This window comes from Diprion similis, chromosome 8 (assembly GCF_021155765.1).
Source record: "Diprion similis isolate iyDipSimi1 chromosome 8, iyDipSimi1.1, whole genome shotgun sequence".
NCBI classification, from domain to species: domain Eukaryota; kingdom Metazoa; phylum Arthropoda; class Insecta; order Hymenoptera; family Diprionidae; genus Diprion; species Diprion similis.
The window spans coordinates 1,161,828-1,178,482 of NC_060112.1; the positions used below are offsets into that span (position 1 = coordinate 1,161,828).

At 40.7% G+C, this 16,655-nt stretch overlaps 1 protein-coding gene across 16 annotated transcripts in view; it reads left to right on the forward strand.

Moving 5' to 3' along the window:
• Positions 1-16,655, forward strand: part of LOC124408465 (transcription factor 12) — an 81,299-nt gene that overhangs the window by 55,163 nt on the left and 9,481 nt on the right. For 7 of the 16 annotated variants that reach the window (XM_046885387.1, XM_046885389.1, XM_046885394.1 and 4 more), the window contains exon 1: positions 8,900-9,828. The exons of 3 other annotated variants lie outside the window; for them this stretch is intronic. In XM_046885387.1, the coding sequence (XP_046741343.1) occupies positions 9,340-9,828 (489 nt within the window). In that variant the 5' untranslated portion in view covers positions 8,900-9,339. Of the gene's footprint in view, positions 1-8,899; positions 9,829-16,655 lie in introns of those variants that run through there. 6 more of the 16 variants (XM_046885399.1, XM_046885388.1, XM_046885391.1 and 3 more) reach the window with 1 other exon arrangement.

Below are 16,655 nucleotides of genomic sequence, written 5' to 3' on the forward strand. Positions count from 1 at the left end.
TAAGGCTTCGTCGACGAATAACGATTGGAGGGGAAAGAGAAACGGGGGTAAGCAGAATAGGGAGTGAGAGAGGAAGGGGGCAAACCGTTGCCAAAATGGCGGCGTAGCCATGTGTGAGATATTTATCTTCCTCGTACACGCATCTCCAGCAGTTATACATATAGTTATAGTGACTCATATATTCACGTCACTGAATTCTTACGCGTTCCTAAATACACACAATACGTACGTGCGCGTAACGCACGTCTCTATACTCGAATGTCAGCTACAAGTATATCTATCATTTTATACATTGTGTATGTATGCATATATATATATCGTTAATATCGATTTCTTTTCTTATTACACGTGATGTATGTAACACGTTGCAAGTATAATATACGAATGGCGCATTCCATGACATTTTGATCGAGATTAAAAGTCGATGTCTCAGATTGGCTTTATAATGTCTTGTATGAAAGTAGTTACATGACGAAAAACGCAATCGCAATTTTTTTTCACAATTTTACGACCCAGCGTATCTGAAGTATGATTTAGAAACTTGGAAAAAAAAACTCAACTTTCTAAAATCTGAATAAATTCAGAAAAATGAAAGAATATAGCAAAAGTTTTTTGACACCTATTAGAAGATGGAGATTTCGTAACTTCAAAAGATATATAAGAAAAGTGAAAAATAAAAGTAAAAAAACTGTTATCACAATATTATTATTGTTATTATTAAGAATGAACATTTTTATGTTCAATCTTATTACGAAAATGCTATCGAATAAAAAAAAAAAAAATTCTTTTTATATATATATATATATTTCTCACATCTTTTGAAGTTATTCAGTTTCCATCTTCTAATAGGTGTCAAAAAGATGTTTCTGAATTTTTTCAGATTTTAGAAAGATGGTTTTTTTTTTCAAGATTCTAAGTCGCACTCTAGGTACGCTGGATCTGAAAAATTCTGTAAAAAATTGCGATTGCCTTTTTCGTCACATACTTTCATACAAGACATTATAAAGCCAATATGAGACATCGACTTAGATTCCTGATCGAGATGTCATGGAATGCCCCGTATACATGCGTATATACGCTTACAGAGTAAACGGTGGTAAAAGTCTGATAATTGTATCCGTGGAATGCCGTATAACGTACACGCACAATTATATGATTAATAAACCAAGTTCGTGCAGAGAGGCTGCCGTTGTTGCGGCGTTATACGGTAGCTCTGATATAACCAACAGCCAACTAGCTTAGGTCCGGGTTATATCCAAAATGCGTGCGGCTGTTGTAGGTATATGAAATTACTTACAGGATAAGCGGCACGGCGGCGGGAAAGCTAGAATTGCTGTAGGGGTGTAAAGGGGTGCGGTACAACACACCGTAGGCTAGACTACAAATCATAGAACAACGGACGTGTTACCAGCTACTCCTAACCTCTACCCCTGCCGCCCCTATTCCTACTCTCACCCTGCTTGATATACGTACTCTCCTTGACCCTCCCTCATCCTCTCTCCTACTATCGCGCGTGGATGCTGTGCATCAACCTCAGGGGAAACTTCTTTCTTCCTGGTCTGATTCTCTCTCGCTCTGCACGGGTTTGAACCGTCAAATCTTAGCTGATATAATTTTCTTCGAAATTATATCTTCACACACGTACGCACGGTCATTGTTGTTTTTGGAGGTTATGTATAGAGTGTTTTTCTTGAGAGGACCTGCAATTCGTCTCGTCTGTAAACGTAACCAACTTCGTAAAATTGTTACTAGCACGATAGGCAGAGTGATCGTTATAATATTGTGGACCGCTGTTGTGTCGTGATGAATCGGCCGTTCTTGATAGGCGAGAGGTTATGGTTGATTGCCACTCGTCGAACACCCGATTCTAGGGAATTTTTTCTTGTTAGCGAAGGTTGGCAATTTGCTTTAGACTGCGAGCACGGGTGTCAGCCAATCAGAATTGAACAAGTTGAATCGCGCGCGCTACGAGCAGGTCCCTTCTATGAAAAACTCTTGATACATATGAGATGTAATTTTCTGTAAAACAAGAAGAAGACTATCAAGACGAATAATCTGAATTATACGAAAATTAATGGTGCAAGTCACTTTTCCACCCTTTCAACTCCAACCTTCTTACGCGTCGCTCTGAAATTTCATGTGTATTCGCGTAATTGTTGTTACTGACGGGGTTTTCGCTGCGCCTGCTAATTGACATTGTAATATTACATTTAAAGCATCACGTGCAATGTCGTCTTGTATGTGAAATTATTGTACATAAGTACATACGTGTATACACGTCGGTGGTTCAGGAGCCGGCCGTAGGTATACGCTTTGCGCGGTGTGAATTCTCGTTGGAAGAGGAGGGTAGATCTCTATCTTATAATCCTGCTTCCGGCAAATACTTGATATATATATATATATAACTGTATCTATATATCTATATATCTATATATATATAGATACAGTGTCTGCCTATAAGCGAATAATTTTATCCACCGTCGATCAGATAATTGAAATTCTTTCGGAACACGCTCGCTTTGTGTTACTGTATATTGTATATAAATACAACTTGTATGTACAATATACACTTATAGATATTTTGAAAACGTGAAAATTTGTCGCCGCTATTGCTCAAAGTCGAAATAAAAAAAAAATTACGAATATCTTTTTCTAGTAATGTCTTTCGAAAGGTCAATTCAATTTTTCAAAATTTTGACCACCCGGTACAATTTGTACCCATAATTGGCGGAACGACCCATTTATATATATTTGTAATCATAAAATCTATTAATTATTTCTGCGATAATTCTTTTGTGTATGTTTTTTGTTTCTTTTTATCTGTAGTCGATACCGTTTCAATTAATTCATTTTATTTTTTCGCGATGTTAAAGTAGAGTTTATTCGGATGCAGGTAGATACATACAAAAAAGCGTGACCCAGCTCTAGCTTACCATTAGCTTATACCTAATACTTGTATCGTAGCACACATTGATGAGTTTATTTTATGCCTGTGATCACGTGTAGAGCTCGGGTTCTGATAACAACGCGAGAGATGTCTTGCCTAGATCAAACGAAATAGATAATTAATTCATTGATATTGACGTACATGTATATAATATTTGTTTCTGGCTTTTAGCAACAAAGTAACAATTAAAGAGCGTCGACTGAATGATCGTGAAGATATTGTCTGTCACCGATTATCGTATATACATGTACGAATAAGGGATAACAATCTTTTTAAAAGTCTCATTTCCTTGTTGAATTTTTTTTTCCTTATCTTTATCTTATACTATACATATAATCCATCTATTATTATTACACAAAGTCGGTATCAACGGTTCGTTCATATATATACAATATAACACAATGTACCATATCGTCTGTGGTCGCATGTAACGATTAGCTATCCGTCGTATCTTTCGTCTGAAATATGAAAGGGAAAAACAACAATCAAATGACGCGCGTATTATTATAATATACAATCGTGCGAGTATATAATATTCGTCAGTTACGATACTTACTGCAAGTATCGGTTATGTCAAATATCTTATCGTATATTGTGTATCTTCTGAGAAGTTCTTTAAACGGACTTGCTCGTAGCGCGCGCGAATCCACTTGCTTGATTTTGATTGGCTGACATCCATTCTTGCAACCTGAAGCAAACCTTCGATGACGAGAAGAAAATTCCCTAGAATCGACCGGTTGACAAGTGACAGTTAGACATAGCCTTTCGGCTATTACTACGCATCGGTCTATTAGTACTATGGCTACCATGCGTGGTAACATTTTTACGAAGTTGGCCACGCATATATAAACTAGATGGTGAGCAGGTCCTTTCAAGAGAACCTTTCTGTATACTGCTTGACTTCATCTCTTTCTCTGCCTTTGTGTCATATAAATTTACAAACTGATTTTTTACGTATATCTCGTAATCGACAATATGAAAAAGCTTTTTTGCGACGATTTTTATTTAGTTTTTTATCTTCTGGACCAACATCACGAGTAATCGAAAATTAATACGCGTTATTCGCTAAAAAGATAAATGTCCTCATCCTCAATTTGTTATTATACGAACCTTGATTAGTTGGTTATAAAAGCAAACAAAGAACCGGGATACGCGGGTTGTATGTATAGTACATACACATATACGATATGTGTGTCATTCGGCCTCCCGCAAGCTGCGTGCTTAGTCAAAATAATCGTATATTTATCTGCCCTGCGTGTGTAGGTATGGAATACTTATAATGAACGTGAAAGTGTCGTTGGGGACGGGAGTTAATCGACAAAGCAGATACACAAATATATTTTGTCCGCCTCCTCTCGACTCTTCGCGTGTGAACAACCAGAGATGACGGTCTTCTTATTTCTATAATTATATTGTATGTATGTACGTATCGTGTCTAGACACAGTGCGATATGCATGTGACGATGGTGGTTCGGGTCTTCGGGGGGTAAAATGTTATAAATATTACGTGACGTCTTGATTCTAAACCCTGCCTTTGTCTATGAATCTATACGCGTGTATTTGTTACATATATATCATACCTTACGGTATAACCTCGCTGTTCCCTCGTTGTTCCCTCGCCACCCCTGTTATAAATTATAATTTCTTAGCGGGGGGTGGAAGCGAAGGCGGCGGAGTATAGCCGCCTCGTAACTTAATGAATAATGACACACGATTCAGTGGCTCTCCGCGAGTAAATAAAATTTCACCTATTCGTATAAACGCAGGTTGTGCATATCGTCCAATCATCCGGCATCTCAACTTCATCGACCCGTCGTCTTTTATTATCCTCGCTACTACGAAATCCAGTTTATACGTCGAGGCATTCGCGGGAACGAAAGATACGACGTTGCTGATAAACTCTCGAGTATAGCCAGATACGCCAAGTTTTCGCTTCACGTTTTAACTGATCTAGACCCTCACGGTCTTATCTCTAAAAATCCGATTGGATAGACGAAAGTACGATGCTGAGGTTGCTCTTCCTTTCTAATAATAGGTATATTTGAAAACGATGTAATTTGTTCTGTTTGGCATTTTGAAATGAGAATCTCTGTCGCAGATTTGGAGGATCCTGCAGCATCCCCTCGACCGAAAGCCTCTCACAGCTCTCTCTCTCTCTCTCTCTCTCTCTCTCTCTTTTGTAGGTATACTTGACTCGACTCTATCGCGCTTTAGCTTTACTTTACCCGACCGAGCGACCAAGCGAAGCGAGTTATTAAATTTTTAATGTGTCCAAGTTGGCTACAACCCTCCTTCGTCCTACTCCCGCGTAACGACTCCAACCCCAATCTCCTCTTTATATACCAAAACTCTCTCCCTCCCGGCACCCTATACCTATACCTATCATACATAACTACCTACCATGTCTACCCAACCCTACCCCACCCCGAACTTGCTTTCAGGATGTAGGCTCTACGTACCTCAATTTTTCTTCTCATTCCCGATGAGGGTACTAATTGATTTAACCTTCCGTGTAACACGGAAGGATTTTCATATCAACTCTTTTATCGCGTTGATCCAGAATACAAATTCATTCGAATATGCAAGTCTTTCTTTTAAGACTTATTATATTTAATCACAAACCATTTCGTACTGTAGAATGGTATGGAATATCAAATCTAGACTGTTGCTGGCAAACGATGCAGGATAAAAAATTTGCGTCGAAACTTATCGCGGTGAGACCATTAATCTACCGTTTTGCAATATAGTTGGCTTTAAGAGATAACCATAGTAGAGTCTCTAGTACTACGTGTGTATAATACATACGTGTACTATATAAAATCTGTATCATAAGTCGACCGCTGCGCGGTCGTCCGGTTATTATATCCTTGCCGCAAGATCTGCGCGCGTGCGGGACGTGATTGTGTGTATTCCCTATATTTAAGTACGTATAATAACACGACGCGTGTGTAAGTATTGGGTACGTGTGTAATGCAGAGTGTATACTGTATACGTATATTGTAACCGACCATTGCAGCAGCGAGTAGCGCGAATCGCTACAGAGGTCAACTCCCTTTCATTTTATAAACTGGTGAGAAAAATCCGTTTCTCTCTCCTCTCCTCTCCTTTCCTCTCCTCTCTCCTGTCTTGTCGATCCTTTACTCTTGGCCTGCCACCGCAGACCACCAGCCTCAGACTTAATACCTATACCTCTTACCTTGGTATAGATTGGCACGTATACCTAACCTAACACAATCTATTCTTGTACAATAAACTATGAGATTATACTCTTGATTTTTTCCCCCTTATCGTATACGTAGGTTATATGTGCAGCAACGGTAATCGTCGCGTAATAAAAATATCTCCTTAAATACCATTGCGTGTACTTCGATATTGCTTATAAATTTCATTCGGTCGTCGAACTTTTTGCTGTATTTACATCTACCGACGTTTTTTCTTTTCGTTTGTAATCTTCTTTTCAGAATCTATGTAATACAGTTGAACCGCCGGATCGCGCAGGTTGAACGTCGAAAGCCAGAAATATATTTCTAATTACCGAAACCACGCGTAGCACACTTATTTCCGCAATACGATGTAAATATAAATTTTCAACGGCGTTTTAAGAGGATCTCGTAAAGTCATTTTTGATTCTCGACGATTGTATGGCTTACGCGTACTTGTAAAACAGCTCTGTATGTTTAGAATTTGGAGATAAAAATGTGCGTGCACATACTGCATTATGCTACGGAGATTGTGACGCGCGGTGTCGTGTAGGCAGGCAGGCAGGCAGGCAGGCAAGCAAGCAAGCAAGCAAGCAGGCGTGTCTCCTGAAAGACGTTCATCTCTACTCGACGCGGCGCGGTACGTCGGAGTCGTTGTTCCCTCGGCGTCAAGCAGTCTAGCTGGGTGTAGGTAGGTATAGTAAGATACCACCGCGCATTCACTCTCAATTCCCTCCTCGATACCTGACAAACCGCGTAGCATATACTACCTTGACTCGCGAATGCAGTCTGCAGTTCTCTCTGTCCCTCTCTCTTTCTCTCTCTCTCTCTCACTCTCTCTCGCGCGTGCCCCTCCACCCTCCCTCCCTCCTTCTCTATCTCTTTTTGCCTATCGTGCGTGCATTGAGCTGAGAAAGATCAGTGATTACGATCGTGTACATGATGACTATTCCCTAGGCATATCCCGTGTCTCTTCCATTTTATCATTCATCCATTCATTAATTCATTCGAGTTCAATTTGGAGTGAGAAGAAACTAGAAATAGATAAGGAATAGACCGTAATTTGTTAAGGTTGGTTGGTTTTTTTTTGTTTTTTTTGTTTTTTATCTTGAAAATTCACATGCAATTGGTGTCTGTGTTATCTAGAATTATGAGTAAAGAAAAACATCCCTTAAGGATTTAACAGAGAAACGAGCACATCAGCTCGCTGGACGAGGATGACGTTTTAATACTCAACGTGCGTAGAACTGATTGCTAACCAGGCAGTCCCCGTATGTATCATTACGTCGATACGTGTTCTGCTTACCCATTATCAAGGTAGTCTTCTGAACTTAGGTTGCGGTTCGGACTTGAGCTGCTGTTATTACTGCACACGATTTATCGATAAATTTACTAGTCATTTTGATTAATCGCACGGGATGTTCGATAAATTAATTACGATGATACTGTATATTTGATATATACACACACACACACACACATGATAATATGGAATATCTTCGGTATTTTGTTTTTTCTCTTACAATCAATATTACAATATATATATATATATATATATTGTATATATATATTGTATATATATATATATATATGTAGATCTGATATAATATTCTTAAAAAGTTCTCAAACTATCCAGAATTGTTTGCTCATTTTCGGACAATGCCAAATAAGTATCGTATGTCAGTGAAAAGATAAACGTGTAAATAGACAAATAAAGAATTAAAATTGTTGAGCAGTACGGTAAATATCCTGGACGGAAGACGTGAGACTACTTTAATAGTCGCTGACGTCGAATCGTTGTTTAACTAATAACTCGTACCTGTGCAAGCAGACTTCTATATAAACACTGCAGGCGCAGTTACTAACCGACCAACTCTAACGTGCCGGGTAAACAGCCTGAGCTGAGTAGATTAATAGGTAGCTGAGTAAAGTATAAGTAGTCGCTTAGCCACTGCTGGTAGGCTGTGCTGGGGTTCCGAAGCCCGGCAGCGGCAGCGAATCCGAGGAAAAACTGCCCGCGGGAAGGAGCAACAGGTAGTAGCTGCTCGATGAGCACAGGAACTCAGGGACACCGTCAGCTGTGCGGATTTGTCCCTGAAGTCGCGGCTGTGAGGATCCAGAATTGGCACAATTCCGTAATCGGCCGGCAGCATGCGCCATCCTCATTCGTACAATCGCTCATATTTGCAACTTGTCGTCACGGCGTCGATGAAATACTCGGATCACCTACTAATTATCGTGAGAGGACTGCGGACCTTCGCACTGATTACCTGACATCCATTTTCGTCGATTTCGCTTCGACGCGTGACCGGCTGACGAAGCTTCCTCGGGAGACATTCAACGCCACGAGTGACGTAATCTCCGGCGGAACGTGACTATCGTCGAATGACGGTGGCTCGACGGAGGCGATTCTTTGCTACTTTGACGGACATTTTATTCCCATCCTCGGTGGGTGACTGCTGCTTACCGTCTCGCGTCAACGTCGACGACAACTCTCCAGGATGAGTTACACCTACGACGTGAACGTCTCCCGCGAGTTGCTTGGCGGGCATGCGGTACGTACACGATGCATACGTCCTACTCGAGTCCCGGGTTCGGTCTCCCTCTACATCTCTTTCTCTCTTTCTCTCTCTCTCTCTCTCTCTCTCTCTCTCTCTCTCTCTCTCTCTCTCTCTTCCGCGACGCAAGTTGGCTGGTGGGGACTTCGGTCCGGCTTCGTGCCGTCTCTCCGATCCAGAGTCACCAAGCAACCAGTCAGCTTAGCACCACAAGCTAGATAGCTGGCTAACCAACTGTTTTATTTTACCGCGTTTCCGCTGCAGGTACGCCACCCTGTAGACATTTCTATCGGGTATCAACCTCAGTTGTCGATATTCGTTGGGTCTCCGCGGTTTCAGTCTCAATCTCAGCAGTGCCAGCAGTTGGCCGTTTTAAAGTGCGCGATACCATTTTCCCCGAGAAATTTCCACGCGTGTAACGAGTAACGAGTCGACGACTAGGTGTTCAAGATAATATTAAAAATAACCCGCTCTGCCTACGCCGTCATCTCGGAGGAGTCAAGTGTCTGCCACTGCCAAGTTGGAATAGGAACGTTGCATGCACACATATGAGTTTTGGCGAAAAAATCGTTCCGAGTATGCGATATGCATATGAAGTGATCGAACAGAGAGTCGGGTGAGATGAGAATCAATTATGGATCGCAGCTATCGCGGTCTTGAGGAGGGGTGTGCAACTGGTGCAAGGGTACATCCAAGTGTCGAAATGATTAACCAGCGGAACTTTAAACTTGCAGTCAGTGATTTCCATAACCCTGGAGATGACGAGGGTAAACTTACCCGTGATTTTTGCCAATTTCATGTCAACAATGGAGATAACGATGTTCCGACGACTGTCCGCATGGATCGAACTGCCGCTTCGCGCTGCGAGAACAAAATACATTACCAAAGTATCAAGAATCATAATCATCGAAATTCTGCAGCGAACGTCCCTTACAGTAACTGCAACGATCACGCGACCCTCGTACGTCGAACGAATCACGACGGTGTCGTCGTCACGTCTCCGATGACCCAACTGTGCAATTCGGTATCGCCAATCATCAACGGCGGTGCAGGTTGCAGTGTATCGACTAACTCGTCGGCGAATTATTGGAAACAGTACTGCTGCACTGGACAGGAAAGTGGGGTAAAATCTAAATTATTGTAACCATTCGCTTAGCGTTCATATATCGAAGTTTCAAAGACACTGAAAAACAGCCGCGCAAAGAGCCCAAGTGTCCTTTCAGCCATACACCTTCCCTGTTGTCTTTTGGTATTTTACTCTTGACGATTTTTCACGTCTACTCGTTCACCCTCCTTCCGAGAGGTGCATGAATTTACGTAGTACGTATATACAACCTCCAAAGCCCCCAACGCGATTCTTAGAACCCTTGGGGAACGTTGATGTGAGGCGTAGGCAAACCACGCACTCGTCGGGATTCGGTATGCCAGGGCGTGTCGACTCTTTTAATACGATTGCTTGATGCTCGATGCGCCTGCTAATACGGAATATTATTATTCGGTGAAGAGATTTATACCGAACCACACTCACGGAGTTCACTGCAGTGGCACGTGGGCTTGGTACATTAAGAATCGAACGGCGTTTTGGTAGTAAAGATGCGAGGGAATTTCAGAGGTGTAAATAACGAAGCATGTAGGATGACAGATTATTACGAGCTTCGCTAAGTTTTATTTTATTTATTTTTTTTTTCATCTTTTATCTCTCTCTTGTTGTATCTCTAAAACCGATGGATTATCGCTGATTACAATTAACGCTCGCGTACAACTGTCGTGTAGTTTGTCTGTATATATGTATATGCATAAAATGGGTGAAAACTTTGTGGTCAATATTTTGTCCAACTTTCCTTGTAGCCTGGTTAATTCCTGTACGACGTTGTTGTCTGATAATTGTTCATTATTTTCTTTTCCTTTTATCAATCTTCTTTCTCTGCGATTCTTGCGGTGTAAAAAAAAAAATTGTCAATCGCTACGCGTACAATATTTAGTCGCTAGTCGTTGATACGTGGTCTGACTGCATAGCAAGGTGAGACTCGGCCAGGTGTACTTTATTCTTACTTAGTTACATACTTACTTACTCCTTCGCCCGTTGTACATACAACGCATACGGCCGTACGTGTTTCCCCCTTATTTTCACCTCCTTGGCTTCTCCCCTCTTCTCCCTTAGCTATATACCTGCATGTGCAACGACTTACTATACGTAGAGTCAGGACTTATAGTCGCGTTACTCTGCTGCACTTTGTCGACTATAATAATACTTGTGGGAATAAGGCGATGTAGCTAAACCTCGATGTTGAATTATTATTATTCTTTTTTCTTTTCTTTTACAACATCGCGATTGCAAATATATTCGTACAATCGTATATCGGTAATTGCGGTATCTTATGATCAGAATCACTACTCGGTACGCTTACAATTAGAATCGTTTGTATTTTATACCTTCGAAGTTATGTATATTACGTATATATACATATAATATATGTGTAGGTATAATATATGAATGACGCGTCGCGCGATCTCAGTCGCTGCACCTGCTGCACTCGGCATCAGCGTTACTTCAGGGATCATTCAGGGTTACTTATCTTATTCTTGTCTCATTTCCAAAGATTACCTGCGCTTGTACGACCGCATATCTGGCCATATAGATTCGCTGCTACGGCCGCGAATGCGAAGGTCGAGGGTCGCGGCAGGCAAGAGACACACCATAATTGACAACGACGATGCTAATCGTATAACTTCTTTCCCAGTTTTCCCGCGCTGAATTTATCGCGTCACTGCAACACAAGTCACCGTTTACCCTATAAGGGCAATCATGGACGAGGTTGAAGTTAGTAACGTTATCGTAACGAAACGTTGAGAAAAAATTGATATTTTCTTATCTTAACAATGATTTTTAAGGATCTCGGATCTCAATTTAAGAGTATTTTTTTCTGTTTTATTATGGTTTCAAAATTGTTTCAAAGTTCAAAAATTGCGAAATAACGGTTTTTCCTCGGCATGAATCGTTACTATAACGTTACTAACTTCAACATAATAATCGTGGATACAGTTGGAGCCGGATGTTGTACCGCGGTTATATATATTACCTAGCTAGTTTCTATCGTTAATATCATCTCCGTTTATCACATGCAACATGATCAAATGTTTTCGAAATTGACAATCATATCGTTTGTTCTGGACGTATATTAGCGATTATGCAAATTGCATATCGAATTTGTAAGCAGTCTTTAATTCTTGGCGATAATCTTATTTATTTATTACGTTTTCAGGGTTTCGTACTACAAAATGTAAAAACGGAACTCTGACAGGTTGGGAGAGGACCGTTTCTACAACTAAAGGTCAAATAATTTAAATTAAATTGAATCAAAGTGTACAAAACTGACAGTTAAATGTATAAGAAACGAACTTTTAGGAATGCCAATTGTAGAAACGAACTTGTAGGCATCGGTACTTGTAGAAACGATACTCTATCTATAGGATCAGTTCCCTGTCCGTCTGTCAAGACCCTTTTCCTCAGGAACGGGTAGAGGTATCGAGTTGATATTAATGTCAAATATTGATGTCTACAGTCACTTAGAGGTGTGAAAAATTCAAGCCTCTAAGCCAACGCAGTCAAAAGATACAACGATTTATGTGACACATTTTGATACTCGCAAACACACAAATCAAAACCTATAAGGTACTTCCGTTGACCTAGGATCATGAAATTTGGAGAGAGCAAGGTATCGCAACACGCGTAAAGGAAAAAGTCCGAAAATAGATGATTTGTGATTACATCACATGAAGAAAATAATCAAGTGTGAACTGAACCCTCAGGGCGCGAATCCTATTCGCACTTGTCCGGTTTTTTTCTGGCGTTCGATAAGGGATGACATTTTTTGCAGACAGGGGGGGGGGCTCTAGTAATCGGTGTTGCATACGACGTCTAAGTATACCTACTGCAACGTAAAGGGGGTTCGTGTTGTATGTTTTGCGGCGTGGGAAGCTCGCGTGCCCACGCGGAATCAACAGGTTACCTTCCTCGCCGCGTTTGTAATACGTCTATAAGTATATAAATGTGTATGCATAAGTGGGTGGGTGTAAAGGGGTTAAGAACGTCTCAATTTGTCCGTTACCCATAACTCCCATACACCCATTCGCGTTTATTGTGGATACGTTCGAGGTGGTGGCGCGAGGGTGACCGTCCAAACGCACCGGAGGCACCACTGACCGGAAATATACGTGTGTACCTTACATGCATATACATCGGGGAGTGGGAACACGCAATATCCATCCACGTACATTTCCGTGTATCTAATGTCTGGCGGTGCAGGCTGCTTAGCTGGACACCCGTGCATGGGAAAAGGCAACGACGACCCGCCCGTATAACGTGAGTAACTTCTGATGAGAGCCGGTTGGGGCAAAAGGAGGAAAAAGAACGAAAGGAAAGACTCGTAAGAAGAAGACGAAGAATAATTAAAAAGGGAAAAATAAGGAGGATAATGAGATAGAGGTAATTTGCATAAACGCTGTAAGAGGGAGGGACGGACGGAGTGAAACGTGAGTGGTATAATAACTATACCTTGTAATTGCCTAACGAGCATTCGTTCGAATGGTTCTTTTTTTTTTCACCGTGCCTTTTTTCTCTTTCTCTGTTTCTGTGTCATATCTTCTTTTTTTTTCTTTTTATTTTTTTTTTTCCTTCCATGCATATATCAGGTACAAATTCGAACATCGGGTATAGAAAAGTATCGTAGGTATACATTGCACTTTGTTTTTGCACTATAAATCAACGCGTTACGGTGATATTATGAACTGCTGCACCGCTGCAACGCGGAGCAATTCGATTCCTATAATGCTGCTGTATACAGTTTGTGTGTATGTAGATATATATTATCATTATTGTCATTATTATTATTATAGATATGGTTTGCGTTACTCGAGAGTCGAAGAACCTCTCTGCAGTCACTGATGTTGCAAAAAGGAAAATAGAAAGAAAAAGAAAACATCGACGCTTGTATTAGGTGTGTCAATGAGAAGTGAGAAACATTAGTGGTGGTGTCGGTCATGCACGCGTCACTCAAGGCCACGCGATCAGAAATTCAATCGACTATACCTAGATCAGGTTGTATAGTACATGCACATATGTAAAAGATGGATAAGTGTGGTCCAGGTCCATTGTACCCTAACTTTCACGGAATTAAGACTCGTCCTCGCCGATGGATATACTTGCCAATAAACAATCGTCGTTTACATATGAATATATATAAGCGCAAAAAATTACACATACTTGCCAGATGTGAATCATGAAAATGTTATACCTTATACTGTACGTCAATAACGACATATTGAATTTGTCCTGCGACGAGATGATCCATTATTTGTCTAAGGCATAAGTGTATTACAGGGAAAACGGTTATTCACGCGTTATTGGCTGTGTTCCCACGGTTCACCGGGTGTGACACTATATGGATACTTACAACATATACCTGTATACCCAAGGTATAATAAAACATACGGGCAAACAAGTGTGTGTATAGGTAATAGGTTATAAGCCGCTATGCTAAGATGAAATTTAACGATAAGACACCTGCGCCGGTCGGTACATTCGGTCTCGGCGGGAACCCGGCTAAGAGAGCTACGAGGTTCTTGGGTAATTAATGGATGGTTAATTTACTTGTCTCGTACTATTTGGTCATCTTCATTGGCTGAAAGAGAGAGAGAGGGGGGGGGGAGGGGAAAAGAGAGGCAGATTGTTTCTACGAGGTCGGCAAACAATTAAGAAGCTGTTTCCGTGCACGTGTCTGTATTATGTGTAGGAAATGAAGGAGAAAGATAGGAAGAAGAAGGGGAATAGGGTAAGAGGAAGTAAAACAAGAAATAGATGCAGGGAAAAGGGAATAACAAACTTTCGACTCGTCAACGAGCGATCGTTCGTTCGTTCGGGTCGTTAATCGTAACAGAATTTAAATAAAGTTTGAAAGGTGTATCAAGTACGACAAGATTGAAAAAGAAAGAAACAGAGAGAGAGAGAGAGATAAATTGTGACTGACATTCCGTATCTCTCTTGCTCTTTTCCACACACACACATATGCTCAGAGATAGAGTTTTTATTAACGAGCAAAGTGCTCGGCTTGTCCGATCATCTTAAACACAATACACACACACACTCATGCATGCGAGGTATGTAAAATGTGTTGAAGAACAAATTCACACAGTCAATACCGCCAGATCTATCATTCTGTTTTCATATGTATGTATGACCACATTATACTCGCGAATAAATAGTTATACCTTATGTACCTATTTACGGTTCGCATAAGAAGGAAGGAGGGATAGAGAAAACTAAAAAAGAAAAAAAAACAACAACTTGCAATATTATCACCGCTAGACGCAGAATGATCTATGGATCTTGAGGCGGCAGGTGCACCTCTATACAGCTATATTCTAACCTATGTGTAGGTACAGATATGTGAAACAACTCACATGCGGGCGATGTGTCTATAGATACAGCCATAGTATTGACATGCCATCAGCGCAAGATCCGTTCCGACATTTTTTCTCTCACTAGACTCAACTCTTTTTATTATTATTTATACTCTTTAATTGCTCTTCGATGATCATACTACTCGGTCGTTATTTACTCACTTCTTTATTTGTCTCTCTTTTTATAAATTGACAGATGTAATAAACTGCGATTACCGCAATTTGTGGATATTCGCAGCGAGTTGCGATTATGTTTCTCTTGCTCGATCTGATCTTCACACATCACGCCAATCTGTAGTCAGATTTTTGTCGCGTTGGCCGTATGGCCAACTTCGAGGGTTATGCAACCTACGTAGGTATAGGAAAGAAGGGACGACACGTTGCCCGATGTCCCGACGTCTAAATCAATGCTTCTACCGGACAGTTATATTGCCAAAGAAATCGCTGACGTTGCTGATCCCGAGGGAAAGAGGGGATACGGAATCCCCGACATAATATTAGGATTTCCGTTCGAAAGGACGTTCTTATTGTAATATAGGTATCGCCGTTTGCTTACGTAGGTGTTGAAGTACAATATCTTTTTCCGGGATGTCTTAATATATATGAATTATGAAGGTTTCTCTTGGGTGTCGTGTTGAGATTGCGGGATCATCGATTCGTTGACTAGTGAGTCGTCGACGACGGTGATGCTATGAAATGGAAAGCTATACTGACTTTGTTCTGGCTCAAAACAAAATCGAAAAAGACACAAAAAATTTAATTGAAACATACCTGCGCCTTCCTCTCCTTCTTCTCGATGACCCGTGGGACGTTAACCTGCAACCACCCTGCGAACGGAACGGAAGAGAAATGTTAATGCTGGAAGTTTTAAGAGAGGCGACTTGAACTAGAGTCGGACACTTAAAGCGACAGTATGGCGTTACCCTTCGTCGGATGCGGGCGACACCTTTGTGACTATTTGAAAATTTAACGCCTTCGTCTACGGACATGGAACAGAAGTTAACACCGCGATTTACAGTGTAAATACTGTTCGTTATTGATCGGTGTTAATTTATCTATATTTTTGTTGTTTCGTTCCGTTCTTATCTTAAGTTTTGCGGATAAAAATTGATTCATTCGAGATTGGTACACTGTGTATGTGACTGCAGGTTAAAAATGTTCCTGTGTCAGATGGACTATGGAGACCGTAATATGGTACCAAAATTTGGATAAATATATGTAATGCATAGCACAGATCTCATCACGAATATAGTTTGAAATTGTGAAAGTTTTATCTCTTTTAACTTCTTAACGACTTGTATTTTTTCTCGACTTGGCTATAATTTTCATAATTACAATATCTGCGCCTTTTATTTTTTCTTTTTGTAATCGAAGATATCAGGATTGATGATCAGTTTCGGAAGATCGATTCTTGAAGTATAATTAAATCCAACGATCAGAACCTTCCTTGAGTTGAATTCATAACAGGAATTCATTTATTTTTATGTAACC